Source organism: Camelus dromedarius, chromosome 7, assembly GCF_036321535.1.
Source record: "Camelus dromedarius isolate mCamDro1 chromosome 7, mCamDro1.pat, whole genome shotgun sequence".
Lineage (NCBI taxonomy): Eukaryota > Metazoa > Chordata > Mammalia > Artiodactyla > Camelidae > Camelus > Camelus dromedarius.
The window spans coordinates 17,321,617-17,338,811 of NC_087442.1; the positions used below are offsets into that span (position 1 = coordinate 17,321,617).

Consider the following 17,195-nt stretch of genomic DNA (forward strand, 5'->3'; position numbering starts at 1 on the left):
AATATATAAAACCATATATTTGATCAATATAATATCTTTTAGTTTCTATAAATCATATTTGTTCAGAGACCTGCCAATTCTCAAAGGACATCTGAGTCATTAGCATAAATCAGTGAGACAGACCATGAGTCTGCAATTTTTTCCTGTAAAGGCCCAATAAGTAAATATTTTAGGTCTTGTGGACCATATGGGTTTTGCTAGAAACATTCAACTCTGCAATGATAGCACCAAAACAGCTACAGGCAATTCATAAATGGTTGAGCATGACTGTGTCAATAAAAATCTATTTACAAAAACAAGGGACAGGCTAGATTTCTTTTGTGGGCCATAGTTTGCCAACCCCTAGAATAGTTAAGGACGGGATGGGAGGGACAGTGATAAGGAGAGGGGCAGGGAATAGGAAAAAAAAGAAAAATCCAATAAATTTATTTATGAAGTATTACTCCTGAGAACAAGTAGCTACTTAGTACAGTTGATATTATTTTTCTATTGACGAACTTTGATAGTGAGGCCCTATGAAATGGAACAAGTTCTTTTAATGACTTCTTTCAATGTGACTGACCTATTGGCATTCAGTACATCAACATAAATAATGAAAATATTGATCTTCAGTGAGTATAGAGGATCTGGCTTACCTTAGTAAAGGATGGAATATGACGGTAATATTTCTGGCTCCAGGTTTGCAGACAAATTTTGTTCCCCCACCTTCAATTAAGTTGTCATCAGGACCCCCTATCAGAAACAAGAGAAGAGAGAGATTAGCTTATTAGAACTTTTGCAAAGAAATAAACCAAGCCCATTAGATGTCTGTTAGACCGTCATCAGGAAGATCATCTTTGGAAACAACTGCTCTCAATATTTACAAAATTATTTTGAATGACTTGATCCAGTCTTCCTCTTTAAATAAACGGTCTGCACTTCTACTCTAGATGAAGGATGCAGAAGCACAGTAAGAATAATGGTATATTTAAACAAATAATGCAAGGCTATACCCCAGTTAAGGTTAAATTTCTGATCTCTAGTCACCAGCGTCTACCTTGGACAGTATGACACACGAAACTTTCAAAGGAAGGAAAAAGTGCAATTCACGGGTGTCCAAGCCTGTATTTATAAATAGATTTAAGGGCTTTTAAAAGATTTTTAAAGAAACAGATGTTTAGCATAAATCTCCCATACACATTTAATAAGGAAATATAAGAAAAATAAATTGGTTAAGCCATACTTAAATCACGTAATATTCAGAGTCCAACTCTTCTGAATGGCTCAGAGTTGTCACTACCTTTGTTTTCAAAACAGTGTCACTGAGTGGATTTCTTAAAAGAGTGCACTCAGTATTTTATTCCAAGCTGCTGACACCCAATCTGCAAGGTTTATGTTACTATGTTCTTGACGCTATTAGAAGTTTTAAGAAGGTGTCCTTATACCAACCAACAGTCACACTCTTTCTTCAAATGGTCCTTCAGAGGTTCACTAATTAAAATACAGAAGGATCAAGGTATGAAGAATAACCACTCAGATCACACACACTGAAGCAAAAATAGTTCATTATGACTATCTCTCGGTGGACAGTCATTAAGATGTTGTTGATTTAACACACATCCTACTTTCAGACAGTTTAGAACATGAAAAAATGTACACCTGAGGCTAATGGGAGAAATGCTTCCCTGTCCCCCACCCTCAGTGCTTCTTTTCATTAAAACGAAGCTCAATTCAAGTAATGTCTGGCTTCTCTCCATCGTTCACCCTCTCAGGTGAAGTGAAGTATAACTTCTTTGATAAAATTGAGAAGGAAAAACTGGGCATGCCCAGCTCAGCAACCCCCTTACTCCACTTTAGGAACCAGAATGTCTGTACAAAGTGAGTGTTGTCTTCCCAAGTTCAGCAATAAACATCCCACTTTGTCAGAGAAAGATGAAGTCGTCCAGCACCTTCTGTAAGGGGGTGACTCAATTTGTCTAATTTCAATGTTCGGTTAGCAAACACATTTTGCTCTCAAATGAGGCTACATCTCAGTCCAGCCGATCTCAACATGGAAGTGGTATTTCACCTGCCATCTACCTGCTCGTATCATTTCTTAATAGTGTCAGAGCTCTGACAGGACAGGCCGTGCTGTATCACAGGCTTCCTCAAAACCCTAACAATCTACACTTAGACGATATTGCATTTTTTTCTAAATCAAACAGTTTCTTTTTCATTGTAGTTCTTTGCATGATATCAAACATAACTAAATCTCAACTGATTTATTATCTGTCTGAATGGTCTCTGAGGTATCTTGGAAACTGACTGATAAAAACATGTGAAGCTTTAGAAATCCATAGGCCGGATCATCAAGTCTTCCCAGGGGCACCAGAGTCTAGAAAAATCCCATTCGGATCAGTTGTTTCCATCAACTAATCAAAGGATGGTTTTTCTTAAGAAAAATAGAAAATATAATAGTACTTACAGCTCTTGATTCAAAATCACGAGCTGTTTGTTCTCATTTGGAAAAAAAATCCATCGTGTATTATTATATTTGCACTGGAATTATTAAGTGTTCTGCCAAGTCAGTGGTTTTAGTCAGTTTAAAGGAAAACAAAGGAGAGCATCAAGACTACAACAAAAACTACTCCTCTAATAAAAATCCTCCTCCAAAGATCACAAGGTATGGTTATAGATGAAAAAAAAAAAAAGGATGAAAATTTCTTTATTAGCACCTCTCTTTCTAAGATCATATAACATGGAGGCAAAATTGAATCACCAAGGAAATGTGCCTATGGGTGGAAGAAACCAGGTACATTTCGCACTCCAGGAACAACATAAATGACTTCCTATGAAATAAACACATCCACACAAAAAAATAATGCACTAATCTACTCAGGGTGAGCATATCTTTTAAAGACAAATGTGAGTTGGAGTACATGAACTCTAATGATTTCTAAAAATTCTGACGTTCTCTGATTTTAGGTACTGAGTAATTAAATACAGACCTGATTAACCCAGGTCAAAGTTATACCTTCCTGCACACTTCATGCATTATATGCAGGACCACCTCAATGCCTCAGTCACACTGGGCTCTATCTGGGGAGCCCTCTCCCCTCCTACCATTCCTTTAGGGCCCAGGTTTAGCCCTAAACTGTTGAATGCCCCTCTCCTGATGTCCACAATTCCATTAACAGTGACTTTTTATACAATAACCCATATATCCTTAACACAGGTCTCTCCTGCTATTGTCACAATTCTTCCGTAACATTTTCCCCACTTGGAATGTAAGTTTCTGGAAAGTACTTATAAAAAGCATGCATTTGTTGAATGAAGGAAGGAAGAAATGATAACCTTCATTCTAACTTAGTAAAATGTTATTAGAATTAGATGAGAAAGTATACATAAAAGTCTTTGGTAAACTGCCAAGTCGCTGACCAATGTCAGCGATTCTCGTGGTGTCCCCACCCAAGGCCTCACAGGTGGTAGGTGTGCTTCGTCAACATTTATTGATGAGAATCTTGTGGGGAACAGGGATACCAGAACTAGAAATGTGAGAGGAAGATCTGGCTGTGAAAATAAAGGCACGAAGGCAGTGCATTAAGCTAGAAACTGAACAGTAGTTTCATTTATCCTAAATCCCTGTTAGCTACATAAAAACCATTACCGAGTCACACAGTAGGGTTAAACTAATTAAAAAGTAAAATCTGGGCAGAATTATTAAAAAAAAGAAAATTCCCCTCTCTAAATCAACCCACTCCAAAATTCCACTGACAGGAACCCTGTATACTCTCGGTCCCATTACTAAGTGCCACCAGCACTGCATTTGACCTGATATCCTCTTTACAGACTAGAAGTCCAAACCTAGCTCACTAAATTATTAATAAACAATGAAAATATTATTGAAAATAAAGCTGTCAGAACCAAAAGTAAAGGCCATGGCCAAAACCTGTATGGTCTGGGAGTCTCTATCCTCTGAGGTTTATTCCAACATTTCAATATTCTATGGGTGAGAAACAAAACTCGCCTCACTGCACGTGCCTTCCAGTAATTCAGTAAACTGGGAGACGCTGTCATGAAAGTTCTTAAAGAACAATCCTTGCTCAATCCTGAGAACATCACGGAAAGGGCTGTTGCTTCTTCCTCCCCTTCATTCATTATGATTACAGTCTAATCCCAGCTGTCAGAGGCCAGGTGACAGGCACCAGAGAAAACGGTGAATGATGATGGATGGCTGGAAAGAAAGGGGAACTGACTACAGTGTTATAAGTAGAATACATATTGTGCAGAAAGGTGGTGAAGAAATGCCCCAGTCATATTTCTTGCTCCTAACAATGAAGACAGTGGCTGACAGGCTCCCTCAGGTGACCGGCCAAAGGCACCAAGTCCAACCAATGACCACGGGGGTGAGACCATCTTAGCGCTCGCAGGCTAGGCCCTTCTTTTAGAATTTATTCACTTATAATTAATATTTCTAACTTATTTATTCCTTGATTCTTCTTCCCAGCTAGAATTTGATATCATTTGTAATGAATATAGTCATGCTAATAAGACAGAAACAGAAAACCAAAGCCTCAGAAAGAAGTGGAAAGGAATGTTCTCACTAAGAGGACTATGGTACCATGGGAAGAATCAGAAAGATCTGTGTCAGACCCCAGATCTCTACTTAGTAGTAATAGTAAAAGTGAGACAAAAATATTTAAATCCTATGAGCCTCAACTTTCCCATTTGTAAAACAGAGACTGCAATAAACTCAAAGACTTATGGTAACGTTTAAGGAAAACTCTGTCCTCGAGGGCATTCAGTACTGTTGGGCACCTAGCACATCTCAGATAAATGGTTGTTTACTTTTCCCTTTAGATTCACTGAGCAGTTAAGAATCTAACTGATCACACGTATACACACACACACCCCTCCACACACACATCACTGAAACCTCAACTGAAAAACAAAAGGTTCAAATTAAAAAAACATTGTCCTTGCTACTTTAGGCAACACTGTACTAGTCGATACCATTAATGAGACCAATTACAACACATGTCTGATTTGGAGGGCAATATCATTGCAGTGAAAGTTTAAAAAAATTGCTGAGAACACTTACAGCCTGACAGAAGGAAATTAGTCTTTCTCCTAATTTTTCAATTAAAAACAATCAACATTAAAGGTATAGATGTTAAAATTATGAATGCTTTGTCCTAAGTGCTTAGATAAAAATAGTATAGAATCAGACAGCCACTTTTGTGGAGCCACAGAAAGCAGGGTTTTAATATGTTCTGGATTTAAAGTTAGCTTTTCCACGTAGAAAAGAATCACAGTGAAGGTGAACTTTTTTACAGCAAATATTTTGCTTCATAAATACTCTCTAAGGATTATGAAAATGTACACAGTACCATGAATATGGAATTCCTGACTGTGTCAATAAATAGGGTCTTTAATTGGCTCTTGGAGCAAGCGGAATGGTCTGAGAGTCCCCTGAATTCACAGCTTTCACCTTGCCAGAGGTGTTCTTTTTTTTTTTTTAATTAAGATTATGTATTTAGCAAGAGCTTCTTCTTAAAGCACAAATTATCATGATGACTTAGCGCTGTTGCTGCTGCTACCACCCCGTCAAACTTGTAACCAGGGTCTGTGCATGAGCTTGGTGCTCGGTGCTAGATTAAGAAGAAAACAAAGATAAAATACTTATCCTTACCCTCAAATGACTTACTATTACATGCAAGTCAAGCAAATCAGGATTGGTGATGATAGTCTATTGCTATTGGATCTGGTTAGAAAATCCAGGCAACAAGCCTCTTTGAGTAAAACATCATCTTTTGGGCTCAACTCTTATTTTGTGTCTAATTGTTAATAACAATACTTTGCACACACTGTTGTTCATAGATGTAACCCTTCTGTCTACAATAATTTCTGTCACCTAATAAGCATTTGGTAAATGTTTGTTAAATAGATATATGAATAAGCATGTAGAGCACGGGACATATATTTAATACCTTGTAATAATGGAAAATTTAAAAATACATATAGGACTGAATCACTTTGCTGTACTCCTGAAACTAACACAATATTGTAAATCAAGTACAGTTAAATTAAAGAAATTAATAAGAAAATGAACAAAAGGAAATGATAAAGCATATCTCTTTCAGACCAAGTGAATTCTAAGTACAAACCACATAGGAACAAATAGCAGTTGTGTTTTGCATAAACTATGCTCACTGAGAAATATGTTTCAATAAAGTGCTGAAAAAGTATATTGATTAAGATATTTACAGAATACAATCTCCCAAATAGAAACAAATTAGTTATTCCCACCATAAGAGAAGTAAATGGCTTGCCTGTATCTCATTGCTCAATTGTATTTTATTCCTGGGTACCGCTAATGTTGTACTGTAATTAAGACAGGCATAAACTACTACACAGGGTGTAGGAAGAAGGTCAAGAGTGGGAAAGGGGATTGATGTTTACTGAACACTGACTAGGAATCTGGTACTGGTACTCGCTTAATCCTAATAATATCCCTGTAATATTATTACGTAACAGAGATACAGAAATGAAGGCTCACAGCGGGGTTGGGGGGATGTGTCTTGCTCAAGGTCACACACATGGTAGATTCAGGATTCGATTTTCTTCCCAACTATTATACTGCAATGTGCTTAATATGTATGGTCCCAAGAAACTCATAGGTTCAATAAAATGATGTCAATGGTGGGTGATACAGGAAAATTCTAGAACAGAGAGTTGTAAACCCTGATTTTACAGTGGTCTGACACATAAAATGCATTTTCCATGTAAGAAACACTAAAAACCGCAGTTAGTTATCCAAGTCAATGCACAAAATGCCTTTTTGAACAAAAATGTAAGTGAAGCTTAAGAAAAACATTCTATGGATAAAACCATCATGTAGACAATATTTCTACACATTTAATGGTCCAACCGAGGCCAGAAATAACACTTTCTAATACAGTCGGGCAGCAGCAAGAAGTGGAACTCTACTTTCCCCCATCTCTGTGGAAGAGCCAGTAGAGGATATAATGACCCCTCCAAATCCAAACTGTTGGCTCCTTGGTGGTCCAGGAACATGAAAGCAGAAAGAAAGAGTTGGGACTTTGAGGGAGAGAACCTGGATAGTTTGCTTGTGTTAATATCTCAAACACTGAAAGAAGCTCCCCCCTTTTTTTTTTCTGTTTCTCCTTTTAACTAAAAAATTCTAACAGCCCTTCTTTGATGCTTCCTTTACTTTTACTACAGGTCAGTTCAACATGTCTACTCATTTGAGGCCCATTCCATGTCTTATGGTTTTTTAATTTTAGCAACAAAGGAAAAAGGGAAGATGAGGAAAAATACAGTTTTGAAAAGTCTTCAAGATCTCATAAAAAAATGAGCTGTCGAAGTGGGTAAATGAAGTTGATTTTCTTCTTTTTCTTTTTTAAACTTAAAACCTTGTCTGTATTTCCTTTTCCTTTCAGGTTTTTTGAGATACAATTAACAAAACTGTAAGATATTTAAAGTGTACATTGTGATGACTTGATATGCATACCCACTGTGAAAGGATTCCTCCCATCTAGTTAATTACCACATCCAGAACCTCACATCTTTATTATTTTTTTTTTAAGGATGCTTATGTTCCCCTCTCTTAGCGAATTTCAATTATACCATACCCTTGTCTCTAGTTCTGATGTCCTCTGTCATTCTTGAAAATCCTGAGCATGAATTTTGGGCTAACACTCATGAAAAACATCCTCCCTCCTCTGACCTCCAACCATCCGTAACTTATTATGAACATAGCAAACCCCGTGAGAAAAGTAAGTGATGTTCGTGGGTTCTTTTGGTACTCAAAAATTATAATACAACAAGGATGCCATGTATCACTCAGGATGCCACTCATTCCTCTTATAAGCACTCACATTCACTGCCAAGTAACAGAATCCTTTTGTGTTCAAAGCCGCCACAACAACTGTTAGGAGCTGATTGAAACTTCCCACCTCTGTGGTAGAGAAAAACCATGTCACTTGCTCAACACTGTTCCTTCGTCAGGATCCAAAAACAAACCAAAACAATCTAATAAACAAAAACGTTCCCCCAAACAATCTGTCAGAGTACTTACTTCTATCACACAAAATGAGTGCCTGAGGGTGACATGAAGAAGCAAAGAATTAGGATAAGTCAACTCATGCTTCCTTGGAGGGGTGGAAGCTTAAGGTGAGTGGTGCTGAAGTGAATTAATCTTTGAAAGAAATTGGAGAAAAAAACACTGATGAAAGATTCCTTGATAATCTTTCTATACTCCCGAGAACTGAGGTTAGATGAAATAACTGGAATTTACAGCAACACCATGTAATTATGGAATATTCTAGAGAAAAAGTAAGTGTGTAGAAGAGAGACTCTGAGAGCCAGAGTTACAGATTTACCAGCTGGATGTATGAGAAGAACAAGGGGGGAAAAGTTGAAGATTCTAGTAAGAAAAAAATTCAGGTGATTAACCACACATAGGTCAAGGCTTGATTAAAAAAAGAAATGAACTTTGAAAAGGGCTTGAACAAAAACAGTGGAAGCTGACACTCAAGGGTCTCTACAAGGTCAAAGAGCACTCGAGGCTGAAGTGACAGAACAGATGTGAAAGGAACGGGCAGTAACAGAGAAGGACATACTTAGAACCATATCCATCCTCACTTTCCCTGGGGTCACAAGCACCAGAAGCCCTCCCCTGAATTAGAAATAGAGTGGTGAATGTGTGTGGGGGGGGGGGGGGTGCGGGGTGCCACTGGGGGAGCAGTTAAGTTTGATGTTAGGTAGTTAAAGAATTAGGCAGCAGCAAAGTTTGGGACGGGGATTAAGACTGAGGAACAAAAGAAATAAAGGAAATTCCAAGGATCTCAGCCCAGAGGAAAAAGGGAAGTTTCTTTTGGTTCCCCCTAGAGTCACTCACAGGTAGAAGGTATAATGTAGGGAAAGATCATCTAAATTAGGGTCTGCCTAATGATGAGCTACTGTGAGAAAGACACATAGTACATGTTGTGAAGTACAAACCATATAGGATGTGCACGTGCAGTTATCTTACATCTTCTGCAAATTTCAATGTGAACAGGCTGCTAGGAAGCAAGTAACTCATCTGAGGTCTGTTTCAAGTAAGACAATCTATCAAAGATTTTTTTGGTTAAAGACTGTGAAATAATTCTTACAGAGAAATAAAAATCAACATTCTGTAGTTCAAGAATTGAATACATTCTAGCTCCTAAAGAACAAGTGAAATTTATCATCTATTATTTTGGGGTGGTCCCTTGGTTTAAAAAACAGAAGGAAAAAAACCAGTTCCTTAATTATCTCCCTAACAATCAATTATAAGTGTTTTTTTAAAAGAGGTTTTGGAGGATGGGATGAAAAGGAACAAAGAAAAGTGCAGTAACAATTTTTGAGGTTAATAATATCCTAAGCCAACAGTAAAATGTGTTCACCTGGAGCTCTTCCATGAGTGTAAGTCAAAGAAAGTTCCATTAGTAATAGTACTGCCTGTTTCTGTAATGGAGTCTGAAATGACATGCTCTATGAAGAGCAAAAGGTAAGATATGAGCCAATTAGCAAAGGATCCACAGTCACTGCCTGCATATTTTTAAATGGTTGATCAATAAGGCACAAGGGAAGTTTAATTGACCATCTTTGAGGAACATTCCTATCTTAGTGACATTATCCTCCAACTCACTTTAAGGCTATATAAGAAGATTGCATTGATTCTTTTTTCTCCTTCCACCCTTTAATGGATTTCCCAGTTTTCATTATCTTGAATCTATTAAATGTATTTTAGTGGCAGAGATTCTCATGTGTCTAAGCTGGAGTCCCCAACCTTACTCCCTGTGTGTCTGGTTTCTTAGCAAAATCTTTTCAAAGTTCATCCATGTTGGAGCATTTGTCAGTATAGTACTTCATCATTTCCTATGGTTGAATAATATTCCAGTATACATATATACCACATTTAGTTCAGCTATTTACCAGCTGATGAACATTTGGGTAGTTCCACTTTTTGGCTACTATCAACAATGCCACTGTGTTCAAGTTTTGTGCGTACATATGTTTTCTCTTCAGTATATACCGAGAATTTGACCTGCTAGGTCATGTGGTAAATCCATCTTAAAATTTTGAGGAACTGGTGGACGGTTTTCCAAGGAGTCTGTATCCTAATGCTCACTGTTGTTCTATCTTTAAATTACTATTTAAAAGAAAATGTGAATGTGTGTGTGTGTGTGTTGGTTGGGGAGGGGGTTTACGATGGGTAGCACACAGAGGAAGTTTGAGTATTTTGTTCTCTAGAAGAACCATTTCCCACCAACGCCAGACCTCCCCAACTCCTCTAGGGGTGGCCTTGTCTGTTTCTATCATTAAGGAAGCATTATTAGATGTAACAGGTGATGGTGAGGGCAGAAGCATTTGGGCATTGGTACAGCTGAGTAACTATCTGTGCTATCTATACTGTTTCAACTAAGTGTCTGTGCTGGTTCATCACCCGTGATTAAAACCGACAATAAGGTTTCTCTCCTCACTCAAGTTTCAGATTGCAGAAGATTCTGCTCTTTGCCCAGTAGTTTGTTCAACAGCTCTTGTTAAAATAAAGCAAGACTGCTATGAAGGATGACAGAATGTGGTAGAGTTCTCTAATCAGATGAACCCATCTCAGTACTGACCTAACATGGATGTTTGACTGGTCAGGAGTCTTCTGACGATGTCTGGCCAGCTGAATGGTAGATTTATGGTGCAAAAAAGCATCAAGCTGAAAACAGATTGAGCTCATCAATCTTATTTTTCCTGTAAAATGGCCTACGATGGAGCCCAGGCTATTGGAAGTGATTAGTGTATAAATATACTAGTTCATTTGGAAGAAATAGTATTGTTAAATGCTGTTATTGTCTTCATACTCAGAGATGTGCTTCAATCTAAGTACCCCCAAAGTTTGAAAGGTATTACTTTGAAGGGCTTGATGTGACAGGTATGAAGTCTAAGAACACAAAGTGACTATGAGAAGAGAGAGAAAGGTCTCTTTAAGAACAAATTAAGAATCAAGATACAAGGGGCAAAACATGGTAGCATTTACCTCCCTGACAAAGATAATCAGTGCTGGCATCCAAACAGAAACAGCATTATTTCATGGCTCACTGGAAGCATCTGGAGTACTGAGGCACAGGTGGCTTTAAATAACTTCACTGTTTAGGTCTAATCAGCAACAGTCAACTTTCCAGGCACTCTAGGCAACAATTCTTGCAATATTTCCACAGAATTAAAATCGATCTTCCAAGCTAGCTAAACATGAGCCATGACATGATCAACACTCAGAATTACAGCTGGCAGAGGCATCTTTGGGTCTATTGTTACATAAATTGAGCACAATACAGGACTGTGCATACCCAATGTTCAGCAAATAACTGATACAAATAATCAGTGTTTTACAACCTGCTTAGGCTGTTCATTCCTTGCAGCTCTCCCAAGACCAATACGCTTTTTTACCCAAATGGAATCCTGTATTGCTAAAAAAGGAAAGCTAGCCCTCTCACTCATCTACAATTGAAATAATAACCATTAGAAAAAAAAGTGCCTTCTATGTTTGAAATCCTGACCTCCATCCTCCATTAAATGCAGTAAGTTCAATATCGGCTACTCACCAAGCCAAAAACTCATGAATTTGCAGTGAATTTTTCCAGTCATATCTGCTCCACATTTTTCTGGCACACTTATATCTTGAACTTATTCTCAAAATTTTAATTTTCCATTTGATCAACAGTGATTGTTGAAAAGCACATACCCTAAGTGTTAATATTTTACACATGACTTGACGCCAAAATTTCAGTTCTAGGAATTTCCTCCTAGGCTCAATAAAAAAGTATCATGGGTGAACTTAAGATTTGACAAGGAAGTTCATCACAGAACAATATATCAAACTTTTAAAAGAATCACTTAAAATTCTAAACAATAGAGACTTGATTATAAATATATACACAAATATGTGTGTATATAAATATATATGCATATATATATACACACAAACATTTATAGGTATAGATATCTATAACTGGAATGTGATTCAGTTATTAAAAATATATAGACATTGCAATTAGGCAAGAAAAAGACAAAAGGCAGGAGCCATTACAGCAAAAGGTTATTAATTACAACACTGTGAGCTAAGCTCATATTATGTGTCTCTTGATTGTTAATACTGGTAGCTATTGCTTCCAGTAGTTTACCTAAAGTAACTACCAACCTGGAACCCATTTTAAACTAACTTCTCACTTTGAAATGTTCTCACATCCAAATGTTCTCACTGCCAAATGTTCTCACATTTTGGCAACAAAACTGTTCTCCAGCAATTTTTCCTCCCTTTACCCTATGCCAATGTGACCAATTTTCTTTCAGTTCCTTATGGGTAGGGGAAGAGATTATGAAAAAGAGATGGTATCTCTAGATGATCCATATACTCTGTGGAGTTTGGGGGTATGTTCTACTGGCTGCCCTAGGTTCTGTAGGTTCTGGGCTTTGTTTCTGTTCTATGCTTTTCAAGTTCATTTGGGTTTGGCAAATACCCTCAGGGTTAAAACTAACCTTGGTAGCATTTTCATTTTCTCCAATATCTCTCTGTAGTCCTTTTATCTTCTTTCTTTCCTTTTTTTTTTTTTTTTTGCTTCAATAATCCTAACTTTCTTAGCTTATCAAAGCAACATGTTAATATGCTTTATCCAACATTTACAATTTTTTCTGGGAAGTTCAGTGAAGGTACCAGTCATACTGCTAGAAAGAGAAGTCTCCACACAATCTGCTCTTCATAGAACAGTCTACAAACAACCTTCCCTCTGAATTCAGTTATTCCAGTGCAAAAATCTTTGGATTCTATTCAGATATCCCTATTACTAGCTGGCTGTTCTAAATCAATTTTCGTATTTATCCTATGATAATCATTACAAATAATACAAGGAAACTAAAGATACAATAGAAACAGTAAATACAGCTCTTGCCTTAAATGTTATCAGTTAAGTCTCATATGGTGAAAAGTAACAATATATAGTAAAATGCAATTTGATATAGTAAATTATAAAATCAGCTATGGGAAGAGTGAAGTTATCTTTCCAATTCTGATATCAAGTAATTACATAACATTAAGTAAGTTGTTTAACCTCTCTGCCTTCTATTTCCTATCAATAAAATAAAGAGAATGAATTAGTGTAAATCTTGAGAAACTTGTCCACCTATGAATTTTTATTTCCTAGATTATAAAATTTCCTTTACTACATATTTAACCCTTAGTTTATTTACACTTTCTGATACTACAGAACATACATACCTATACCAAGTAGAAATTTATGCCAATTATAATGACTGAAATATGATATGCAATAATTCTAACAATATTTCAAATGAAAATGAACTATACTTTTGCTTTGGGATATTAGTTATGCTTCAGGAAAAAATAATCAGTATTATTTGGGGCTGGCATTTTTAAACCACCTAATTAGGGTTATCTTATGCTCTCTTTCTTTTATGAGAAGCATCTTAAATTCTGCCGTGATTATTACAAGAATTCCCCAATGCAGAGAAATAAAATGGGCAAAATTCATGGCATGTCCATACAATTCTAACCTAAATTGTTTCTCAATTATTCACCACAAAGCAGGTATCAGAATTTTAAACAAATCACTATAATCAATGGTTTCCAAATAAGCAATTCTGACAGAAACATATTTAATAGAAAAACACTATTTATTTATTTGAACTTATTCTATAGTCAGGAACTCAGTATTTTTGTGCCTAGGAGTGAGCTTAATGGTGAGATAAACATAATTAAATGACAGCTCATGACATCAAGGAGTTCATGTTATAATTGGGGTATAAAAAAGGACACAGCAAAAGTGAAGAGGAAAAGCTATTATGAAATATACCAAAAGAAAAAAAACATAGCATTCCAAAAAGATAAAACTGTTGTTCCTGAGTTTGGAAACCAACTTACAGAAACATCATAAAACCCAGGGAAGATACGTGAAAGCTGCAGTTGTTTGGCAGAGAAAATAATGACATTGTTCCAAAGAGAAAATAATGACATTGTACAAAGTAGCCTGGTATTAATAATACAAGAAAACAGACGGGCAACAATAGCACATAATATAGAACTCCTAATATTGGTATTCAATAAATACTCCATTTGGCTGATCAAAAATAGTGGCTCAATCACCTAACAAAGGAGCTACTGACTTTTCAACATTTTCTAAATACATCATACAAAATTATTGCTACAATCTCTTCCTGGAAAAGTATTTTTCTTTTGTATTTCTTCAAAGATCGGTGAATCTGCTTTTTAAATGCTGTTTTTCAAAAGTCTAAAATATAGACTAAGGCTTTTATTAAAACAAAATACACAAAAGAATGGCTTGTCAATTTAGCTCAGGCGGGAGGAGAGACAGGCCAAGGTGACTAACACAAAGGCTCTGAGGATACCAGACAAAGCACTTAGGCCTCAAAACTAACGGTCCACGGACACAGCTTCCGTGTAAACACATTTTTATCTCAACGATCAAGCACCACTCCAGCAACACAGAACTAAAGGGAGACCAGAACGAAAGAATAGGAGGTAGATTAAATTCAAATACATTCAACAAGTATTTACTAAGTACCAACCATGTACAGGTACTGGATAAGGTCCTGCCAATAGTAAGAATAACATCAACCTTTGGTTGCTCATGTCGTCAGCCCTGGAGTCCTCCTCCCTCTTCTGTTTTATTCATGCCTCTCATCCAGTCCATCAGCATAGCCCCTCAGCTCAGCCTTCAAAAGACAAAGAATCCCAGCACTTGTCACCACCCTCACTGCCGCTGCTTTAGACTAAGCCACCACCACCTCTCTCCTGAGTACTGCTCTCCTATCTGGGCTTCCTGCTTCCATCCTCGCCCCCTTTCAGGGGATTCTCAACATTTCAAGCCAGAGAGATTCTGTTAAAATACAGTTACTCCTCTCTCTACAACGTTTCTTATCTCATTCTAAGTAAATAAACTTCTTACAATGACCAAGAAGACTCTACTACCTGCCCTGTACTCCTCTGGGTTCATCTCTTACAGCTCCTTCCCCTTCTCACTCTGCTCCAGATACGCCGGCCATCTTGCTCTTTTGTGAACACACCACACATGCGTCTTCCTCAGGGACTCTGTTCATCCTGTTCCTTCTGCCTGACAACACTCTTCCCAGATATATACAGCCTGCTCCCTTACCTCCTTCAGGTGTTTACTCAGCTATTTCCTTCCCAATAAGCCCTTCCCTGGTATGGAAAATAAAGCGAAGTCAAATATGAATTCATTTAAATAATAAATTCAATCAGTCAAAAGCACATATTTCTCCCTACCAGTGACTATAAGCAGATAAAAAACTAAGTTCCTGTAATCTGGCCATGATGATAGAATTCTGAGGACGTTATCACACAGGGAAGGCCTGCTAAAATGACACACTCGCACAAGCACATCACTAAAGCACACCCATAAAAAATTGAAACCTCACATATATCAATTTCCGAGCCAGCTTTCTCCCCCTAACTTTCTCTCCTGAGTATTTCCCCATGTCATTAAATATTCTAAGAACAAGATTATCCAAGATTGCATAATACTGTCGGGATGCACAAACATTCACCATTCAGCAATTATTGCAAAGTCTGCTGCATGCCAGGGCTATGCTAGGTGTTGGGAATACAAAGTGATCAAAAAAGAGACAGTCCAGGCCCTTACAGGGTTGACTACCTGGTGACGAGATAGACAGGCTATCACACAAACACATACGTAATTACAAGTTGTCCTCTATGTTATGAGATTGGAACAGACGGGCAGGGGAGACCATGATACCTCTGTGACACTTAATGATCTCTATAGTAACCTATCAGGGGCTAACTTACTTCAAGGTCAGAGAAACCTTGTTGACAGAGTGACATTTACACAAAGCCTGAAGAGGAGGAAGAGTTGGTCTGTAAAGAGCAGAGGAAGAGCATGTGGGAAGGTCCTGAGGCTAGAAAGAGCTCAGCGTGGTCAAGGCCATGAAAGCGTTGAGTTCAGTGACTGAAGGCTATTGAGGAAGAGGAGTAAACGGAAGGGGAAGTAGGCAGGGCCAGATCAGCCAGGACCTGCTAGGTCATGCTAAGGAAAGGACATGTTTTTCATCGTAAGTATAGGAAGTTGCTAACGATTTGGAGCAGGGATGATGTGATTTAATGCAAATATAAGACTGTGTTTTTTAAACCCAGAATAATCTCTAATACAACCCTCTCCTTAATTTTTATCCTGACATAACGTCTTACTTCCAAATGCTTCTCATATCTTCTCCATAGCTAATGGAAGTCTCCTTCTAGTCTCCCTGCCAAGCAGCACACAGAGCCTACAGCTCCTGGGACCACCATCAACCAAACTAAAGGCGACAAAACATCATCGGCCAATCTCTTGGACAGTAACTGTCTACTACCACCTGACTCTCCTCCTCTTAATATTCCGAATTTCCTTGCTCCCGATTCAGAGCCTACTTTTCTCCAATCTCTCACACTCCCTGATATCCCCTGGTTTTCTCCTGTGAAAACCATTTCTCCACAGGTCTCTGCACTGTTGGTATTTCCTCTCTAGACTGGCTGGCAGCCCAGGGCAGCTTCCAGACCACTGCACCTCCAGCACTTGAACAATAACTTCTTAAAAATTCTGACACTTTAGGGCCCATCCCATGGTGCCGTGGCATCATACCCTATCTTCTTTGGCTACCATTTAAGAACTTCGGCCCCTGATTCACAATCGACTTCTTACCTGAAGTTCTTCCCCTACCTAGGACGACGACCTCCATGTTCATGTTCACAGCCCATCAAACTCAAGAGGCCACTGAGAGCTGTGACAGTTTCATCTCCAATAACCTCCTTCATTCCACCTCAGCCTCTGTGCTCGACACAGGTTCGCACACTGCAGCACACAGGCTCCAGCTGTCAGCCACTTCAAGGTCTGCCTCGGCTGCAGACAGCCTCTTCTCTGGAGGCCCACATCCCAGCCATAGCAGCTCAATGCAAGACAATTCTGATGGGCAAGATCCACTCCGCTGACCCCTGCTGTGTTGGCAGAGGCTCTAGAGAGCCTGTCTCCAATTTCACTTTCCTCTCTGCAAAATCCTAATTCCATCCCAGATGCTCTCCTAGGTGGTGATCCCATTAGACATCCTGCACCTCTGTCTTGGTCTCTGTATCTGCTTCTGGACCAACCTGCAGC

General features: G+C 38.2%; 1 protein-coding gene across 5 annotated transcripts in view; it reads right to left on the reverse strand.

Moving 5' to 3' along the window:
* Positions 1-17,195, reverse strand: part of EXOC4 (exocyst complex component 4) — a 702,098-nt gene that overhangs the window by 393,302 nt on the left and 291,601 nt on the right. For all 5 annotated transcript variants that reach the window (XR_836802.3, XM_064487345.1, XM_010975676.3 and 2 more), the window contains one exon: positions 636-732. Coding sequence is in view for 4 of the 5 variants with exons in the window: in XM_064487345.1 (XP_064343415.1) it covers positions 636-732 (97 nt within the window). In the remaining variant the exon portion in view is untranslated. The remainder of the gene's footprint in view (positions 1-635; positions 733-17,195) is intronic.